The sequence below is a fragment of the Leucopleurus acutus genome (genome assembly GCF_964270905.1).
Source record: "Leucopleurus acutus genome assembly, chromosome: 2".
NCBI lineage: Eukaryota > Metazoa > Chordata > Mammalia > Artiodactyla > Delphinidae > Leucopleurus > Leucopleurus acutus.
This window is the reverse complement of record NC_139143.1, coordinates 53,376,968-53,396,889: the sequence shown is the minus strand read 5'-3', so window position 1 is coordinate 53,396,889 and position 19,922 is coordinate 53,376,968. Positions and strand designations below refer to the sequence as shown.

Below are 19,922 nucleotides of genomic sequence, written 5' to 3'. Positions count from 1 at the left end.
GGCCACTTTTTTTCTTTTATTTATTTATTTCTTTATGGCTACATTGGGTCTTCATTGCTGTGCACGGGCTTTCTCTAGTTGCGGCGAGCAGCGGGGGCAAGCGGGGACTACTCTTTGTTGCAGTGTGCGGGCTTCTCACTGCGAGGCACGGGCTCTAGGTGCACAGGCGTCAGTAGTTGTGGAATGCGGGCTTCCGTAGTTGTGGCTGACGGGCTCTAGAGCACAGGCTCAGTAGTTGTGGCGCACGGGCTTAGTTGCTCCGCGGCACGTGGGATGTTCCCGGACCAGGGCTCGAATCCATGTCCCCTGCATTGGCAGGCAGATTCTCAACCACTGCGCCACCAGGGAAGCCCAAACCTGGGCCACTTAGATCAACTGATACGCTTGTTAAAAATGCCGCCTCACCAACCATCCAGATAGTGGAGACTTGGTCAAACTGTGTCCCTGAGCAAGGACCCTGTGGAGTAGAGCAGCCCTCTGCAGTCTACGCAGTGGACATGTAGGGCATGTAATATGAGGGAAAAACAAACTACTGTTTTTAAGCCAGTGAGATTTTGCTGTTGTCTTTTTACCATACCATTTATTACTGTATCCTGATCGGTTTAATCTTATTAATTTAAGTCCTTCATTATATTGAGTATTTTTTATTGTGGTAAAATACACATGAACACAGGATGCTTTTCCATTTATTTATGTGTTGTTTAATTTCTTTCAGCAACATTTTGTTTTCAGTGTACAATTCTTTCATCTACATGGTTAAGTTTATCCCTAAGTATTGTATTCTTTTTCTCCTTATGTTATTTTTTATTGTGGTAAAATAAATACACATGGCACAAAGTTTACCGTTTTAGCCATTTTTAAGTGTACAGTTCAGTGGCATTAATTATATTCACATTGTTGTGCAACCATCACCACTATCTATCTCCAGACCTTTTTATCACCACAAACTGAAATTCTGTGCCAATTAAATAACAACCCTCTATTTCCCTCACCCCCACTCCCTTGTTACTACTATTCTACTTTTTGTCTATATGAATTTGACTACTCTGGGAAATTCATGTAACAGGAGTTGTACAATATTTGTCCAAAAAAATGCAGCCTCACCCTAGACTTATATACTATATACTATACTATACTGATACTATATCAGAATCTCTGGGGGTACAGACCAGAGGTTGCATTTTTATCAAACTCCCAAAATTTTGTCAATCACTGTTTTATGGGGATGACAATTAGTTATCCCTACAAAGCCACGCTGCTGAATCTATTGGTCAACTTTCAGCAATACCTGACCTACTTATCACTCCCTCTTTCTTGAAACCCCTTCTTTACTTGACTCTGGCACATTGCACTTTCCTGATTTTTTTTTTTCCTACTCCACAGGCTATTTTTCTGTCAGTCCGTCTTGCTGAATCTTTCTCCTTTTTCTGATCTCCAAATGTTGGAGGGGCCAGGACTTGGTCACGGAAGCTCTCCTTTTCTCTGTTTATACTTTCCCTTGATTATGTCCCACGACTTTAATACCAGTTATGAGCTAAGAACTCCCAAATTTCTATTCCCTAGCCTCAACCTCTCTACTGAGCTCCAAATCAGAGCATTCAACTACCTAGTCAGTATTTCCATGGGTGTATGTGAAATAAGTATCTTAAACATAATGTGGCCAAAAGTGAAATGATTCCCATCCACCTCTGACTCTTCTGAGTAAAAGACAAGTCCATCTGCTTATTTGCTCAAGCTAAAAGCCAAGTCATCACTGATTTCTCTCTTCTTCTATTATCTCATACCCAACCCATCAACAAGTTCTGTCAGCTCTGACTTGGACTCTTCTCACAACTGTTTCCATCACCACCCTAGTCCAATTGGCCATCGTCCTTCTCTTGGACTACTACAGTGTCTTCCTTGCCAGTTTCCAGTTTCTTCTCATGTCCCTCCCCATAGTCTATTCTCTATAGAAAGGCCAGAAAGATCACTTAAAATTATAAGTCACTCTGTATTCAATACCCTCCAATAACTTCCCAACACACTTAAAAACCTTTACTGTGGTCTATGGGCCTACATGATCTGGTCCCTATTTGTCACTCTGCATTCCTTTTTCAGCTCTCCTCCCTTGCTTATATGGCTCTCAGCACACTAGCCTTCCTGCTATGCTTCTGACTGCTGCAAGGTCTTTGCACTTCTGTTCCATGTGCCTGGAACACTCTTCCCACAGATATTCACACAGCCTACTCTCTTATTTCACTCTAGTTTCTTCTCAGATGTCATCTCCACAGAAGGCTTCACTGACCACCTTCTCTGAAATGAGACTCCTGCTTTATTTTACTTTGTAGCATTTCTTATAACCTGATGTTCATTTGTTTATTGTCTGTCTTCTATTTGAATATTAACAGGAAAGCAGAGAATTTGTCTTGTTCTCAAGTTCTTAGACTAGGGCCTGGCACATAGTGTCAATAAATATTTTTTTAGGTTGTGGATAATTATTATAATGGAGCAAAGGAGAGAGAATAAGTTACAGGTTTAGAAGATAAAATCACATTTGATCAATGACCAAAATAAAAACACCCATAGTATGAGGCACTGAAATTATGACTTTTTTTTTACTGTACTTCACCACAGCAAGTCAGATTTCTGACGTCAAAGCATCAGTGTGGGAAAAACATAGTAAAACTGAAATCATGTTCGTTTTCTTTTTATGTGGATTACACCATCAACAAGAAATCGTATGTTCTAACTTCCAGGCAAATAGTTTTTTGAGCATGAAATGACTGGAGAACAGATTTTTTAAACTGTCATTCAAATTATTGTTTATTTCAGAAATATTATGGGTTATACACCATTCTTCAGTGGGAGAAATATGGAAACCAAATTCCATGGGTTACCTTGGTCTTCAAAAACTGTGATGTTAAATCTCTTTGCTGTTCTACTTCACTGCGTACATAATTGCAGAAAGCCACAGAGTACTGGCGACTGTAGTAGGGACTGAAGTTTTTGATAGCAGCCTCAGTTTTCCCTGGAAAAACATGAAAATTAGAATTTACAAATGTAGCATCTGTCTCCATAATTCTATATATACCCCTCTAGGCTCCCCAACACCTCTGCTTCCTAGGAATTTGTTATTAGCGCACATGCCCTGAGGACTTTGATACCTGCTGCCATGACTTCCTCTCCCTCTGGCATCGTCCTGAGAGACTTGGAGGTCCTTAAGGACCATCTATTCAGTAACCAACTTTCTTCATTTTACATTAACAACCCATTGCCATGACCATAAACTCAACCATCCTCCTAGTTCTTCTACAACCACCATTCTACCTCACCCTGTTCTCCACTTCAACTTGCTCTTCATTATCTTCTACCTCCAGTCATTCAACTTCTCCTACACAGCAATACAACAATAATCCCAGGGTTCACCATTTCAACTCTGCACACACATCACTCCATTTGTCTTCAGATCCTAAGGCTCCACTTCTAGTCCTGCTGATCCACAGCCCTGGATAAAATCAACAAACTGTTTCTTCTAGTTCTGCTCCTACGTTTCTGGTTTTAAAATTTTTTTGTTTTATTTTATTTATTTATATATTTTTTGGCTGGGTTGGGTCTTGTTGCTGCATGCGGGCTTTCTCTAGTTGTGGCAAGCTGGGGCTACTCTTCGGTGCGGTGCGTGGGCTTCTCATTGCAGTGGCTTCCATTGTTGCGGAGCATGGGCTCTAGGTGCGCAAGCTTCAGTAGTTGTGGCACGAGGGCTCAGTAGTTGTGGCTTGCGAGCTCTAGAGCACAGGCTAAGTAGTTGTGGCGCACAGGCTTAGTTGCTCCACAGCATGTGGGATCTTCCTGGACCAGGGCTCAAACCTGTGTCCCCTGCAATGGCAGGCGGATTCTTAACCACTGCACCACCAGGGAAGTCCCTAAAATTTTTTATGATTCAGAGAATGACATAACTACCATGGGGTAGAGGTAAAAACTTTGGATTAAGAGTCTCAAGACCTAAATTCTGGTCCCAATTCTAGAAGACAGAGAAGTGAACCAGCTGTATGACCTCATTGTCACTCATTCTCTCTAGGCTCCAGCATCCTAACTGTAAAGGAAGATGCTCACTAGTCCACACTTTTCTTGGAATCTACGTGACAGTGAAATATAACCATGCAAGTACAGCTGCCTCACAACTGTGACCAGCAACTACAATATGACCTCTTAGCACCAGAAGAAAATAAATCTGAGGAATAATCATGTGGGAGGAGCTTGAGGACTCGAGATGGAGGGAGAGGGAGAGTCAGGCACTGGAATACTCTTGAGCTTTTCCAACCTATGCTTAACTTTAGAAAGTAGGGAAATTGCAAAGGCAGGAAAGGAGAAGGAGAAATAGGGGAGAAAGGGCAAACGGGCATTCTGAAGCAGATGAGAAATTCGCACAATATTTCAAGGACTTGCCACAGAGTATACAAATAAATACAGGTCACACTGACTGTGCTTACAAGCTGTTAGTCCTTGGAATAAGATATTAGTTTGAGAAAAAATAAACCTGATATAACATTCCAAAATATTTTAAAATACTCTCATGTGAACTTGGCATAATTTTTGTTTTCAAATTTGATATTATAGTCAACAGAGAAATATTAAAATATAAGGACATAGCTACTTATAGCTCTGTATGTTTTTGTTTTTTTTTTCGCGGTACGCGGGCCTCTCACTGTTGTGGCCTCTCCCGTTGTGGAGCACAGGCTCCGGACGCCCAGGCTCAGTGGCCATGGCTCACAGGCCCAGCCGCTCCGCGGCATGTGGGATCTTCCTGGACCGGGGCACAAACCCGTGTCCCCTGCATCGGCAGGCGGACTCTCAGCCACTGCGCCACCAGGGAAGCCCTGTATGTTATATTTTATACTTATATTTATTTACAGCTGTTTAGAGCTATTACACATGTAAAATTTCAAAAATAAGTGAAAGGTTCTAACCACATAGATCAAGATACTCAATATGAGAAACTTGAATCCATAGCTGCCAACTTCTATGCCTATGGAATCATTGCCCCAAACACCCACAGTGTATAAATACTCTCTATAAGGAAAATCCTTCTCTAGTTTAGGCATTTAGATCTCATCATACATATGAGGTAAAGGGGAATTCTTGCTTATTCCCTCAATAAAATGACATTTTCTGGTTGCATTTATGAGCTTTAATAATTATTACTTGTAAGGTGCTTTGATACCCACTAATAATAGGTTCTGTAGAAATGCAAATAAAAGTTCCTATAATTTGAATCAGGTATACTTTTGCTTGCTTTGTGAGTTTATGGTATTACTATTAATCAGTATTTGCATAATACTTTAATATACTCAGGCTTTATGTGTCTAATTGGTTATTTTTTTTAGCTTTTATACAGTGCATAAGGAATAAAATTCTATATATTTGTCTATAATTTTCTTGTATAGGCGTGGGACATCTTTGAGAATCCCCACAATGAGAATGGTCTCACCTCACTGAAACATATAAATGATTAACAAAATTTGCCCTTAAGATCCAAGTAACCACTATTTAGTCTAGCAGGAGAGCAGCCAGTTAATTTCTGATTAATTTTTGCACTCTTGCAAGCAACTGGATTTAAATAAAAGGAGGTGGATGTCATTTTATGATGAGCTCTACAAAGCCTTGAAACCTGACATCCTGCCACATCACCAAGCCCCCTCAGGATGCCCTGCTTATACTGAGATGCTACAATGCCACCACCCCCTCCCAATGTATGAGAAAAATGTTTCTGTGATTTGAATATCTGCATATACTATCAGCACAGCATCCACCAGGGAGCGTTTATAAAAAAGAGATTACAGCTTCCTAAGGGAATTAACCTAGAGACTGGTTCAAAATGTAAATAAAACAGCTAACAACATCACAAGTTCTAAGAGGAAAAGAACCTAAAGCAATTCCCAAAATGTATCTAGATTTTAGATCAAGCTGATCTAAACCCAAATAAAGGAATGCCCAGTGTAGGGATCTTGACAATTTGAGAAAAGCCTGGTGTTGGGGCAAAATACCACTGTAGTTAGGAGGACAGACTCTGGAGTCAGACAGACATGGGCTGACTCTAGAGTCCCATCTCTGCTACTTACTAGTAGTGGGACTTCACACCAGTTACTTTCCCTCATACAAAATGAAGCCAACAAGAGTAGCAATCTCATGGATTAAGATGTTATATCATTCAATCATAAAAAAGAAAGAAATACTGCCATTAGCAGCAACGTGGCTGGAACTGGAGAGTATTATTCTTAGTGAAATGTCAGGCTGACAAATACTGTATGATATCACTTATATGTGGAATCTAAAAAGTAATACAAATGAATGTATATGCAAAACAGAAAGATTCACAGATATAGAAAACAAACTTGTGGTTACCAAAGGGGAGAGGGAAGGGGGAAGGACAAATTAGGGGTATGGTAATAACAGATACAAACTACTATATATACAATAGCTAAGCAACAAGGATATACTGTACAGAAGAGGGAATTATACCCATTATCTTATAATAACCTATAATGGAATATAATCTGCAAAAATATTGAATCACTTTGCTGTACACCTAAAACTAACACAATATTGTAAATCAACTATACTTCAATTAGAAAAAAAGAGTAGCAATCTCGTAGTGCTGTCTTTTTTTTTTTTTTTTTTTTTGCGGTACGCGGGCCTCTCACTGTTGTGGCCTCTCCCGTTGCGGAGCACAGGCTCCGTCCGGATGCGCAGGCTCGGCGGCCGTGGCTCACGGGCCCAGCCGTTCCGCGGCATGTGGGATCTTCCCGGACTGTGGCACGAACCCGTGTCCACTGCATCGGCAGGCGGACTCTCAACCACTGCGCCACCAGGGGAGCCCTCATAGTGCTGTCTTAATTACATGAAACAACACAGTAAAATAAAAGTGCTCAGCACTGCATTTGGCACATAGAAAGTTTTTGGTAATCCCTAGTAATTAAATTGATGATGAAACACCCAAGCCAACCACCCAGGGAAGGTCCTTAAATTAAACTGAGGAATCAAAGAGAAGCCAAAAGCAAGTTGTCTATTGTAACTCTTTAACTGGGGCCATCCTGCCCTGCTGCATACAGAACAGCCGTCCTACTCACTGCAAGCTCAAGACAAACATAACCTACATTTTCACAGATGTTTTAGGAATGCTTACCAGCACGTAAGAGGCCCTCAGTGCAACCTGACTTAAAACCAACTAAATCAAACATTAGCCTTAATGAGTCAAAGTGAAAAGCGAGTTAGTAGCTGTGTTACATTGAGCTCCTCTCTCCGAGCCTCAATTTTTTATACTGAAGTATAGTTGATTTATAGTGTTGTGTTAATTACTGCTGTACAGCAAAGTGATTCAGTTATACGTATATATACATTCTTTTTTTTATATTTTCCATTATGGTTTATCATAAGAGATTGAACATAGTTCTCTGTGCCATACAGTAGGAACTTGCTGCTTAATCATTCCACATATAAAAGCCTACATCTGCTAACCCCAACCTCCCACTCCATCCCTCCCCTAATCCCCTCCCCCCTGGTAACCATCAGCCTGTTCTCTATGTCTGTGATTCTTTTTCTGTTTCACAGATAAGTTCATTTGTGCCATATTTTAGATTCCACCTATAAGTGATATCTGTGGTATTTGTCTTTCTCCGTCTGACTTATTTCACTTAGTATGATAATCTCTAGTTGCATCCATGTTGCTGTTGCTGCAAACAGCATTATTTCATTCTTTTTTATGGTGGAGTAATATTCCACTGTCTATATGTACCACATCTTCTTTATCCATTCATCTGTCAATGGACATTTAGGTTGTTTCCATGTCTTGGCTATTGTGAATAGTGCTGCTATGAACAAAAGGGTGCATGCATCTTTCTGAATTATAGTTTTGTCCAGATATATGCCCAGGAGTGGGATTGCTGGATCATATGGTAATTCCATTGTTAGTTTTCTGAGGAGCCTCCACACTGTTTTCCACAGTGGCTGCACCAACTTACATTCCCACCAACAATGTAGAGGGTCCCCTTTTCTCCACACCCTCTCCAGCATTTGTTAATTGTAGACTTTTTGATGATGGCCATTCTGACTGGTGTGAAGTGATACCTCATTGTAGTTTTGATTGTATTTCTCTAATAATTAGTGGTGTTGAGCACCTTTTCATGTGCCTATTGGCCATCTGTATGTCTTCTTTGGAGAAATGTCTATTTAGATCTTCTGCCCATTTTTGGATAGGGTTGCTTCGTTTTTTTGTTGTTGAGTTGTATGAGCTGTTTGTATATTTTGGAAATTAATCCCTTGTCAGTTGCATCATTTGCTAATATTTTCTCCCATTCTGTAGGTTGTCTTTTTGTTTTGTTTATGGTTTCCTTTGCTGTGCAAAAGCTTGTAAGTTTGATTAGGTCCCATTTGTTTATTTTTGTTTTTATTTCTATTGCCTTTGGAGACTGACCTAAGAAAACATTGGTACTATTTATGTCAGGGAATGTTTTGTCTATGTTCTCTTCTAGGAGTTTTATGGTGTCATGTCTTATGTTTAAGTCTCTAAGTCATTTTGAGTTTATATTTGTTTATAGTGAGGAGAGGGTGTGTTCTAACTTCACTGATTTAAATGTGGCTGCCCAATTTTCCCAACACCACTTGCTGAGGAGATGGTCTTTTCTCCATTGTATATTCTTGCCTCCTTTGGCACACTCCTTTGTGCCAGTACCATGCTGTTTTGATTACTGCAGCTTTGTAGTATTGTCTGAAGTTTGGGAGGGTTATGCCTCCTGCTTTGTTCTTTTTTTTTCAGGATTGCTTTGGCGATTCCAGGTCTTTTATGGTTTCATATGGATTTTAGGATTATCTGTTCTAGCTCTGCGAAAAATATCTGAGCCTTAATTTTGTCACCTGTAAAATGGGGATTATAAGACACCCATTTTCATAGCGTTTTGTGAAGATTCAATAGGATATTCTACAGGTTAAAAAGTACCTATAGCAGTGTCAGACACTTCAGTTACTCAATAAATTTTGACTATTATTACTATTATTTAATATTCCACCATGACAGCATTCAAATAAGTGGATCATCTCACAGGCACCACACAAAATAACTTCAGCTTAAACCAGCTTGTTTCCACAGCTTCCAAGATGCTTGAGTATTGAATTGCCACTATTTAGTATAATATTCCCTTTCCTAAATTGTCTGTAAAACACAGTGCCAGGTCTTTCTCTAAAAGGAAGTTACTCAATAATATAAAGACTAGAGCCACAAAGGGCTTCTTCTGCATTTTCTTACCCAAGTATTTTTGGCACAGGCATATTTCTTCTAATCCTACTCAATTACTGCAGCATACTATGCTGGGTGTGGTGCTGCTACCATTTACTTGACCAGGCTGCTCTCAACACCCTTCAGGGTGATCATCACTAATGTTAAAAGAAGCCTCCATGACAGGTCTGTCTGCAACACTTAGCTTCAGTTCAACTCTGTAAAAATAAGAAAAGTATCTTCTGGACCTCTTAAAACCATTTGAATTCATACAGACTCCAAGACTCAGCACTATTATTTGATTCCTTTTCCCTTGCTCCCATATTCAGTCATCAGGTATTGTCACTTCTACAGTATTTCTTGAATCCATCTTCTTTTCCCCATTCCAACCCCCATGCCTTCAATCAAGTCTTTATTATCTTGAAACAACACTGTAAAAGTCTCTTAATCTGCCCTATCTCAGAAACACAGCAGAGCAACTATGCAAAACAAAACATAGCAAACAAACCAAAAAAACCTTTCTAGCTCTCAGTTCTAAAAGAGGAACAAAAAAGTCAAAGCCAGAGTGGGAGGGGGCAGTGCCACTGCTGATACATAAATCCTGGAGGATTATGGGAGAAAGACAAAGCTTGGTCTGTGTTGCAAAGGCAGATTCTAGAAAGTGGCCAGAGCGAGTCCAGAGTTGATGGAGCAGAACAGGAAAGGCTGAATCCTATCTGGCCACCATGGTTCCACTCAAGAGAAAGCTGACACGAATTATCAAGGCCCAGATGTTAGACTGGGGAACTGGCCTTCAGAACCAAGTCTTGCCATTAATGCTCCCAGGAAACTCTTTTGAAAGCCTTAAGAGACATACCTCATAGTCGTAATCCTCTGCATAATCCTCTGCATCCCGGCCTGACAAGTTTCATTTGACATGTTGTTGCAAGATCACATTAATTCCTTTGTAAAAACCTTCAACGTTCCCCACTGCCTAGAAAAGTAACCACTTAGCCTGACACCAAAGGCCCTGTGATCTGGTTCCCACTATCTTTTATTTCTCACCTCTCTACTCAGTCTAACCCTCCTCGTCCCCTGTACATGGCCATGATTTCTCCCTCCTTTAAAGTCCAGGTGGCAATCCCAACCCAGGAAGAAGACTTTTGGGCTCTCCCCAGCTGGAAACACTCACCTTCTTTTGTATTCTCCCAAAACTGCACCACTTTTGCTACAGCTGTTTAAATATAGCTTATCTCTCCTCCAGGGGTATAGTGTATTTATGTACTCAGCAAATATTTGTTGAATGAATGAGAGAATGGCTAAGTAAATATTTAAGAGTAAAGCAAAGTACAGTGCATCACAATCATGAAACCCATGCTAGTACCCCAAGAAAGGAGAAAGGTCCAGTTCTCAGCCTGACTATTTATTATTAAAACTATGCACTCTCACAGCACAATTCTTTTGTTTAAAAAAAAATATCTGACTCTCACAGGTTAACTCCGTTTAAGCTTTTAGATGAATTTTGTCCCTGAAATGATAGGTGGGGAATTATTTACAAACAAAAGCTTTTCTTGGTTTGTTTGTTTTCTTGACCAGTTTATAGACATGCAAAATATATAAGGGCCTAGGTAAAACTTATATAAAGTCTGAAGAACCTGACAGATTTGTATATTTTCTCATTCTAGAAGGTTGTTTGTCAATATTCCAGTCCTTCAGTAACTTATCTCAATTCTACACTTTATCAATAGTTTTCTTCCTTGAAAGATACTGTTTCTAGTGGATTATTCCTCGTTCCTTCATTATTCCCAGGGTCAAAACAATTATGGTATATTAAAAAATCTTCTCCAAAATATTCAGATTCTATGCTGTTTCAATCACTTTTAGAAATGTAGCTCATAAGTACAGCAAGATATAAAAAATCCAAGCACTAATTTTGCTATATATCCTTATCTTTTTTCAATTATTTTTTAAATAGTTGAGATTATTACATTTTGTATCCAGTTTTATTTACTTCACACTTCCCCTTTGGTTTTTCCTATGATACTACAAAAAACAAAAAATTACATTTTTCAGATGTTACATTTCTATTGTTACTATGAAGGAGAAAAATACAGAAATTTAGAAAAAAATAGGTTCCTTTTAACGAAGTGGCTGTTTCCTGAAAACTGAGGCAAATTCACACATGAGAAGAGGGTTAACTAGGCCTTTGGCACACTATCCTTTTTTTTTTTAACATCTTAATTGGAGTATAATTGCTTTACGATGTTGTGCTAGTTTCTGCTTTATAACGAAGTGAATCAGCTATACATATACATATATCCCCATATCTCCTCCCTCTTGCATCTCCCTGCCACCCTCCCTATCCCACCCCTCTAGGTGGTCACAAAGCACCCAGCTGATCTCCCTGTGCTATGTGACTGCTTCCCACTAGCTATCTATTTTACATTTGGTAGTGTGTATATGTCCACGCCACTCTCTCACTTCGTCCCAGCTTCCCCTTCCCCCTCCCCGTGTCCTCAAGTCCATTCTCTACATCTGCATCTTTATTCCTGTCCTGCCCCTAGGTTCATCAGAACCACTTTTTTTTAGATTCCATATATATGTGTTAGCATACGGTACTTGTTTTTCTGTTTCTGACTTAACTTCACTCTGTATGACAGACTCAAGGTCCATCCTGGCACAATATCTTAAAACCTTTCTAGGTTTCAGGTGAAGATTAATTTGGGAGAATGACAGAAGTAGCTCTGAAAATAAAATATTTTTAATATTTATAAAAGTATAATAATATCCACTATTGTTTATTTTCCCCAGAGTTTCTCAGATTATAAAAGTTTAAAAGTCCTGATGAGTTATAACATCAGCTTTAGTTTCAGGTTTCTAAGCACCATCACTTTGCACCTTAGGGTGGAGATATCAGAAATCCCAATTCACAATACAAAGGTGCCAAAATCTAACTACACAAAAGACTGCCCAAGGGCTCTCTCGTTCTTCTAGTAAATGCCTTAGAGAATGGGGATAAATTGGATTCTCCATAATTGAACTAAATGATGTTTTATTTTTTAAAGCACATTTATTATTGGTGCTTGAGTGACAGGTTTTCTTAACAGACTCTACTACAAAAATTCTTCATGGGCAGCACTGATGCCAGCAGGTCCCTGTATCCTAGCTGGCAGAAACTCCACTTTGAGTTAAAAATGAGACATATAAACCAACTAAAGTCCTCTGTGATTTACTTCAGATATTAATCCACAGAAGAGAAGCACACACTTAGGCTCCCAAGAGCTTCTATTTAATATATCAGAGTCATGCCAGGACCTTACCCGGACTCAGAAAGCATCTGGATAGAAAGCAGATATACTTAGGAACAAAGAATAAAACAGTTTCCTTGTTTCCAAAACTTACACTCATAGAAATCCTAAACTCTGAGTGTACTTGCCCTTGGACTGTTAGAGACCCTCATTTTTTTCCAATCCCTATTCTAAAAGCAGGCGCATTATCTTTAATATAGCCACAAAGCTTAGCCCATTAAGGCATTCAGGGAGTCCACATGTACTTACAGATGCTACGTAAGGGGCCAGGCACCAGCTCCAGTTGGAGAGGCAGAAGCAAAAATGGTGTTTTCTACAAATGATCACAGCCGCTGAAATGAACTAAGGTTCCCATCTGCACTACATATTTAGTAGAACAATACTTTGACAGGTTAATATAAGAGAAATGGGAGGAGCTATCTATGGGGGGAAAAACACACTACCATATTATATTACAATCCTCACTACGTTGACTCTAAGGAAAAATAAAAATCCTACTGTGGTCAGCTATTCAAGAGAACAGATTTTTAGAACTTGTAGGACCTTAAGTCTGGTTTCCTCTTTTTTAGGGGAAGAAACCAACTCCAGTGTTAGAAAAATACATATGCCTGTACTTTTATGCACACATTTTTCTTTAGCCATAATTAGATGGAAGCTAACTTTAAATTTTCTTCCATTTCATTTGGGAAAAGTGCTTGGAAATTTTCAAGATTATTTTGCCATTACTTCACAGCATGCCTCCAATTTCCTCATGACACATTTGATGAGAATAAATCATGTTTATTTTGCTACTTCTCTAAATTGTCTAATTTCCCCTAAGGAAGTTGCTGATTGGCTGTCTTTTTTTATTTTTAAAAAAAGGAGAGGGAAGAGTGTGAAAAAGAAAATTAAACCAATCTGATACAGCTACTTTTTCAGAAAGCATCACAAGAACTATGAATTTAGGAAGAATACTAATATTTTGCCCATTAAACAATCTTTTTTGGTTTTGAAGAAAATATAAAACTGAAATGCAGAAACTGAAAAAATGAAATCCCCTTTGCTCTTTTTGAGTCTAATTATGGTTATTAAAGTTTTTGCACATATTTTATCAGAGGCTCTCAGGTTATTCCAAAATCCTGAAGATAATCTTTGCTTTGAGATTGCAGCCATGCAAATGAATACAACATGCACATTAACAGAAGTCAGGTCATACTTAAATGAAGCAACAAGCTTAGGAATGTTACTAAGTGATTCCCCTTCCAACATAATAGGTTCTCTGGTGTCTCCTTCAGATTCTCTTTTATTTTCCTAACTATGCCCTTTCTTTTTTCTTATTTTATTCCACTTTTCTTCTTTCTGCACAGAAGTATGTTTGTCTGAAATGCTTTCTGTTACAGTTTTTACTTCTTCTCTTCAAGAATTTATGCTATTGGGCTTCCCTGGTGGCGCACTGGTTGAGAGTCTAGCTGCCGATGCAGGGGACACGGGTTCGTGCCCCGGTCCGGGAAGATCCCACATGCCGCGGAGCGGCTGGGCCCGTGAGCCATGGCCGCTGAGCTTGCACTCCGCAACGGGAGAGGCCACAACAGTGAGAGGCCCATGTACGGCAAAAAAAAAAAAAAAAAGAATTTATGCTATTAATGCAAAAAAAAAAAAAAAGAAAAAATTCAAGAAAACTATGTTTGGGACCCAGATACGCTTGTGCTTTGTTAGTCTGGGGAGACAGGTAACAATAAGAAGGAGTGGACTTTGCTATAAAATGAAAGGTGGCATTGCTAGCTTTGGGAAAGTCCAGGAAAACTTCATGAACTAGTCAACATTTCTGCAGGCCAGCTAACTTTCTGAAACCATTTACAAGGTAGATAAAGTACTCATTAGGGAAAATTATTTTAGCATGATCTAACTTATCCTCACACAAATTTCAGAACTGCCAAAATGGTTCTGACCCCTGTCCACTTGATTCAGTCAGGCACTGAGTCCTCTGAATACAATTTTCTTGATGATAACTCAAACACCTTCAATTTTGCTTTTTTTGACAACCTAATGACAGCCAGCCAGTATATCAGTTAATCACTAAATTTAAAAATTCTTGAGTAATGTACGCTAGTGAAAAATTAACTAAAAGCTATTGTATGTGATGCTCTAAAAACAGAAACAGAAAAACCCCACCAAAAACCCCACCAGTACTATCTAAATAGTACCAGGTTATTTAAAGTCACACATTTTTACTGTGGGAATTGCTCTTCCACAAAGTGAATTCGCATGGCGCTTAATAAATGTGCTAGGACCTCATACGATTAGCTCTGCTTGGAGTCCAAGCCTCACAGGTAATTCACTTACTCTAAACTAGCATTATATGCACCAAGGGGGTTAAATATGAAGTAGAACTGTAAATAACTGAGACTACCTTCCACAACAGCCGTACAAAAGCAACTTGAGTCCATCTGGACAGTAGCACAGATATGCCAATGCCAGTCACATTCCAACTTCCATATATTGATGAAAAGACCAAAGATTACAGACTTCTAGAGCTGGATGGGATCATAAGGGTCATTTCCAACCTTTTCCTATTTTCAGAACAAGAAATTAATTGGCCCATGGTCACAAAACTAGTTAGTAATAGAACATTTATGAAAATTTTTAAAGATCATTGTCAATGTTTTTAACAAAGTTTTTCTCTCTACTAAGACTAACTGATTTTTATGGAGGAATTCAAGCATTCCCTTTTTATTAATGGAGGAATGTAAGTACTCTTTTGTAATAAAAACCACATTGTCAAGAAGCCTTGTGAAATGATCTTAAATTTAGGTAGAAAGATGTTGTTATGTTTAATCTTATGTGTCCACTTTAGTGCGCCATGAGATGCCCAGATATAAGCTCAAGCATTATTCAGGAGGGTGTCTTTGAGGGTGTTTCTGGATGAGGTTAGTATCTGAATAGGTAAACTGAGTAATGAATATTGTCCTCCCCAATGTGGGTGGACTTTATCCAATCAGTTAAAGGCCTAAATAGAACAAAAAGGCTGCATAAGAGGGAATTTCCTCCTGCCTGACGTTTGAGCTGGGACATTTGTCTTTGCTGGCCCCTGGACGTAGACTGAAACAGCTCCTCCTGGATCTCTAGGCTGCCAGCTTTCAAACTGGAGCTACAACATCAGCTCTTCTGGGTGTCCACTTTGCTGCCCTCAGATCTTGGGACTCATTAGTCTCCAGAATTGTGTGAGTCGATTCCTTATTTAAAACATCTCTCCTGTCTCTCTCTCTCTCTCTCACCCTAATACAGATATAATCAATTGAAATACATTATTGAATCCTCACAAAAGTCTCAATTTATTTCATTAAATGTATATTAAATTGTTGGGTCAACAAGTTAAGAGTAACGAAAATGTCTAGGGCTTCAATGTAATGAGCTCTAAATTTTTCAGTAGCATCTGCAAGCCAGTGTGTTTCAGAATACTCTCTGAAACACATGGAAGCTGTATTTAAAACATTCCACTAAGTGATTTATGAAGGACAGTAAAAGCATTTGGCTCAGCTTCATCCAATTGGCAGAGGTTGCCAGCAAGCAGGCAGAGACCCAGCAAAGCTCTGGGTACAGGGGGAACAAGCTGACCTTATCTGAGTACCCCTTAATCTCATTCAGGTGTTCCAATTAAGTGGTATCACTGTCTCAAAGCTGCAGTCTCTATTGGCTAATGCCATAAAACTCCCTGGGAAATACACTAATTAGGTAGATTTTCTTATCTGCTGATTAAGAATCTGTTTTGCACCAAATCAAGGTTGAAACTTACTATGGACCAGCCCCATCATCTGTAGGATATTCGAAATGTCTTTAACAAAGTTTCTCTCATCTCTTCTCTATATTCTACTTTATCTGAGACAAGAGATGAGGTATGTTGAATCACAGACCACTAATAACAAGGGTTTTGTATATGTGTATATTTCAATTATGAACCATTTCAACATAATGAACAATAAAGTGAGTAACATATATTCCCACTATCCATCTAAATAAATTTTACCATTACACCATATTTACCTCAAAAAAATTTTAAACAAAACACTACAGCTAGAGCAGAACAAATGCCATATGCTAAGACATATATGTGCAATCTAAAAAAAAAAGTTCTGATGAACCTAGTGGCAGGGCAGGGACAAAGATGCAGACATAGAGGATGGACTTGAGGACATGGGGGTTGGGGGGGAGGGTAAGCTGGGACGAAGTGAGAGAGTAGCACTGACATATATACTCTACCAAATGTAAAATAGCTAGTGGGAAGCAGCCACATAGCACAGGGAGATCAGCTCGGTGCTTTGTGACCACCTAGAGGCGTGGGATAGGGAGGGTGGGAGGGAGGCTCAAGAGGGAGGGGATAAGGGGACATATGTATACGTATAGCTGATTCACTTTGTTATACAGCAGAAACTAACACACCATTGTAAAGCAATTATACTCCAATAAAGATGTAAAATAAAAAGAGCATCAAGGATTGCCAGCAGCCACCAGAAGCTACAAAAAGGCAAGGAAGGATTCTTCCCCAGAGCCTTCAAAGATCATAGCCCTACTGACACCTTGCTTTGGACTTCTAGCCTTCAAAACTGTAAGAGAATAAATTTCTGCTGTTGTATGACAAAAAAAAAGAAGAAAGAAAAGGCAGGAGAATCATAAAGTGCTTCCAGTAAAAGTAGAACATATGTCCAAGTACCTTATTAATTAACCGGAGTAGAGAAATTGGGTATTATCTATAGAGGGATATAAAATGAAGTGAAGGCATTTCTTTCTAACTCTTAAGACAGGGCATATTTGACCATATTTCCATGTTGATGAGAAAGATCCACAGTGAGAATGCTTGCAAATACATCCTTGCAACAGTAGTACACATTTTTCACAGTCTATGAAACATATATTTCACTGTGTCTTCAGTGAAATAAATGAAAAAAATTTAAGAGGTAAAAAGGGGTATGCTGGGCTTCCCTGGTGGCGCAGTGGTTGAGAGTCCGCCTGCCGATGCAGGGGACACGGGTTCATGCCCCGGTCCAGGAAGATCCCACATGCCGCGGAGCGGCTGGGCCCGTGAGCCATGGCCGCTGAGCCTGCGCGTCCGGAGCCTGTGCTCCGCAACGGGAGAGGCCACAGCAGTGAGAGAGAGGCCCGCGTACCGCAAAAAAAAAAAAAAAAAAGGGGGTCTGCTAATGACCTTACTTTGCAATTACTTCATTTCCCATGCATCTGAATATATATGTAGATCTTTTAGCCATTTACTTTATCTCAAATTATCTGAGTCCTTTGATTTACACAGTAGGATCAGAGAATTTTTACTCCTGATTTTGATTGCAGTCTTTCAAACAAAGAATTGGCGTTTTTTAACAAAGTGGCTCTTTGCCTTTTCGTTATTTTATGTATGTATAGATGTACTTGAGGAGAAATAAGAGTGTATATAATTTTGTGTGGTCAAATTTATAAATCAGTCATACTGTGTTCTCTCAAAAAAATACTAGGATCAGGGATTTATAAACTGAATTTTAATTGAATACCTAATACACAGTAAATGCTATAATGAATACACTTGATAATTTAAGTAACTTTACCTATAGTTTTTATTTATCTTTTTGAAATTTGGTACAGTTGTCAAAATATTACATCTTGAAATAAATCAGTAACCCTGAAAAACAAACAAACAAACAAACCCTACAGCTACATTTTTAGCCCCCTTTACCCTGCCTCACAACACTACTAGGCACCACTATACTCAAAGTGATGTTTATTCCTTTAAGGCATTTTAGACTCTTACAAACATGCGTAGGTATCCATATGAAACTAATAGCATTGTTATGCATATTTTCAAACTTGATTCTACCTGTCGTTCTGCAGCTTGTTTTCTTCACCCATATTATGGCAGATAGATAGACATCATATGTCATATACATATATATAAGGTATTTAATTCTAGCTTATTCATTTTAACTGCTATCTATACTTCTAACATATACTACAATGTACCTCCTTGTTGATGGACCTCTCACTTGTTTCCTCTTGCTTTGCTCTTATAATCAATGCTGGTGTGAATATTTACGGTGCAAATACACAAGAGTTTCTCTAGCGTTGAGTGTAGAATTCTGGAGCAAAATGTGAGCATCTTTACCTGACTTGGTATTGCCAAATTTCTCTCCAAAGTGACTGTGGAATTCATATCCCACCAGCTGAGTACAAGAGTTTCCTCCTCGCAAGTCATTAGAAACTCTAGGTATTGTCCCACTACACATCTTTGTCTATTTTGATATGTGAAAAAATGGTGCTTTAATTTACATTTATCAGATTACTAGTGAGTTGAGCATCTTTTCATACATTTATTGGTCATTCAGGTTTCTTATTCTGTGAATTCACACCCTCTCTCCATATGTATTCTTACTGATGTGCAGGCATTGTTTATCAATTTTAGGTGTGACTCCTTCTCAGATATAAACATTGCAGTTGTTTTTTCCCAGTCTGTGGCTTGCCTTTTCCCATTGATTATAGTGTTGAACAAAAGTTTTAAAGTTTAATGAAGTCAAATTTAACTATCCTGTCCTCTCTGGTTTGTAATTTTAGGGTCTGGTTTAAGAAATCCTTCCTTACTATTTTCTTTGTAAGGATGTTTTCCTATATTTTCTTCTAAAAGTGCTTTAGCATTAAGTTTTTACAAACTGGAATTAATTTTTGTGTAGAATATGATTTAGGAATCCATACTTTTTCCTACAGATAACTAATTATTCCAGCACTATTTATTGAATAGTCCACATTTCTCCCAATATGTATAACCACAAATGATATGTATCAAGCTCCCATACATATCATGGGCTGTTTTTGCACCCTCTACTCTGATCCATTTGTCTATTGTCTATCTCTGTATCATTAGGCTAAAGAGTAATTGCATTTTACACTTGCAATTGCCTTTCCAATTCAATCTGATAAATAATTAGCTCCTTTTATGCTTAAGGTCCTTCCCAGGTACTACAACTGTTAAAGCCAAGTAAGAGTCCATGAGGTCAAGGAGCAGACAGCCTAGAAAAGAGAAATAAGTTGTATTCAAGTGACTATGACATAAGGAAGACTATGAGAAGCATTAAAAGAAAAGCATCAAAAACATGGTTTCTGCCTTCTTTATGGAGGGATGTTTGACTGGACCATTTAAGAGTTTTTAGGTTTTTGGTGAGTGGAGTGGAGACGATGAGACTATCAGCTATGAACTTTGCACTCCCTTTGACATTATATGGAGTTCTAGGGCTTCTACTGTTGTACAACTAGATATCTCCCAAAATGAGATCCTTGAGCCTGGAGTGCCCCATAGAAGGGATCCTTGTTCTACCCTCCTAAGTGCAGAATGTAAGACAGCCAGGTGCTTATGAGAGTGTGTAGGAAGAGCTAAAATA

The 19,922-nt window shown here is 38.9% G+C and overlaps 1 protein-coding gene across 1 annotated transcript in view; it reads right to left on the bottom strand.

Moving 5' to 3' along the window:
- NIBAN1 (niban apoptosis regulator 1) overlaps nt 1-19,922 on the bottom strand; it is a 161,562-nt gene that overhangs the window by 93,853 nt on the left and 47,787 nt on the right. The window contains exon 2 of the mRNA XM_082833491.1: nt 2,877-3,007. Within this exon, the coding sequence (XP_082689617.1) occupies nt 2,877-3,007 (131 nt within the window). The remainder of the gene's footprint in view (nt 1-2,876; nt 3,008-19,922) is intronic.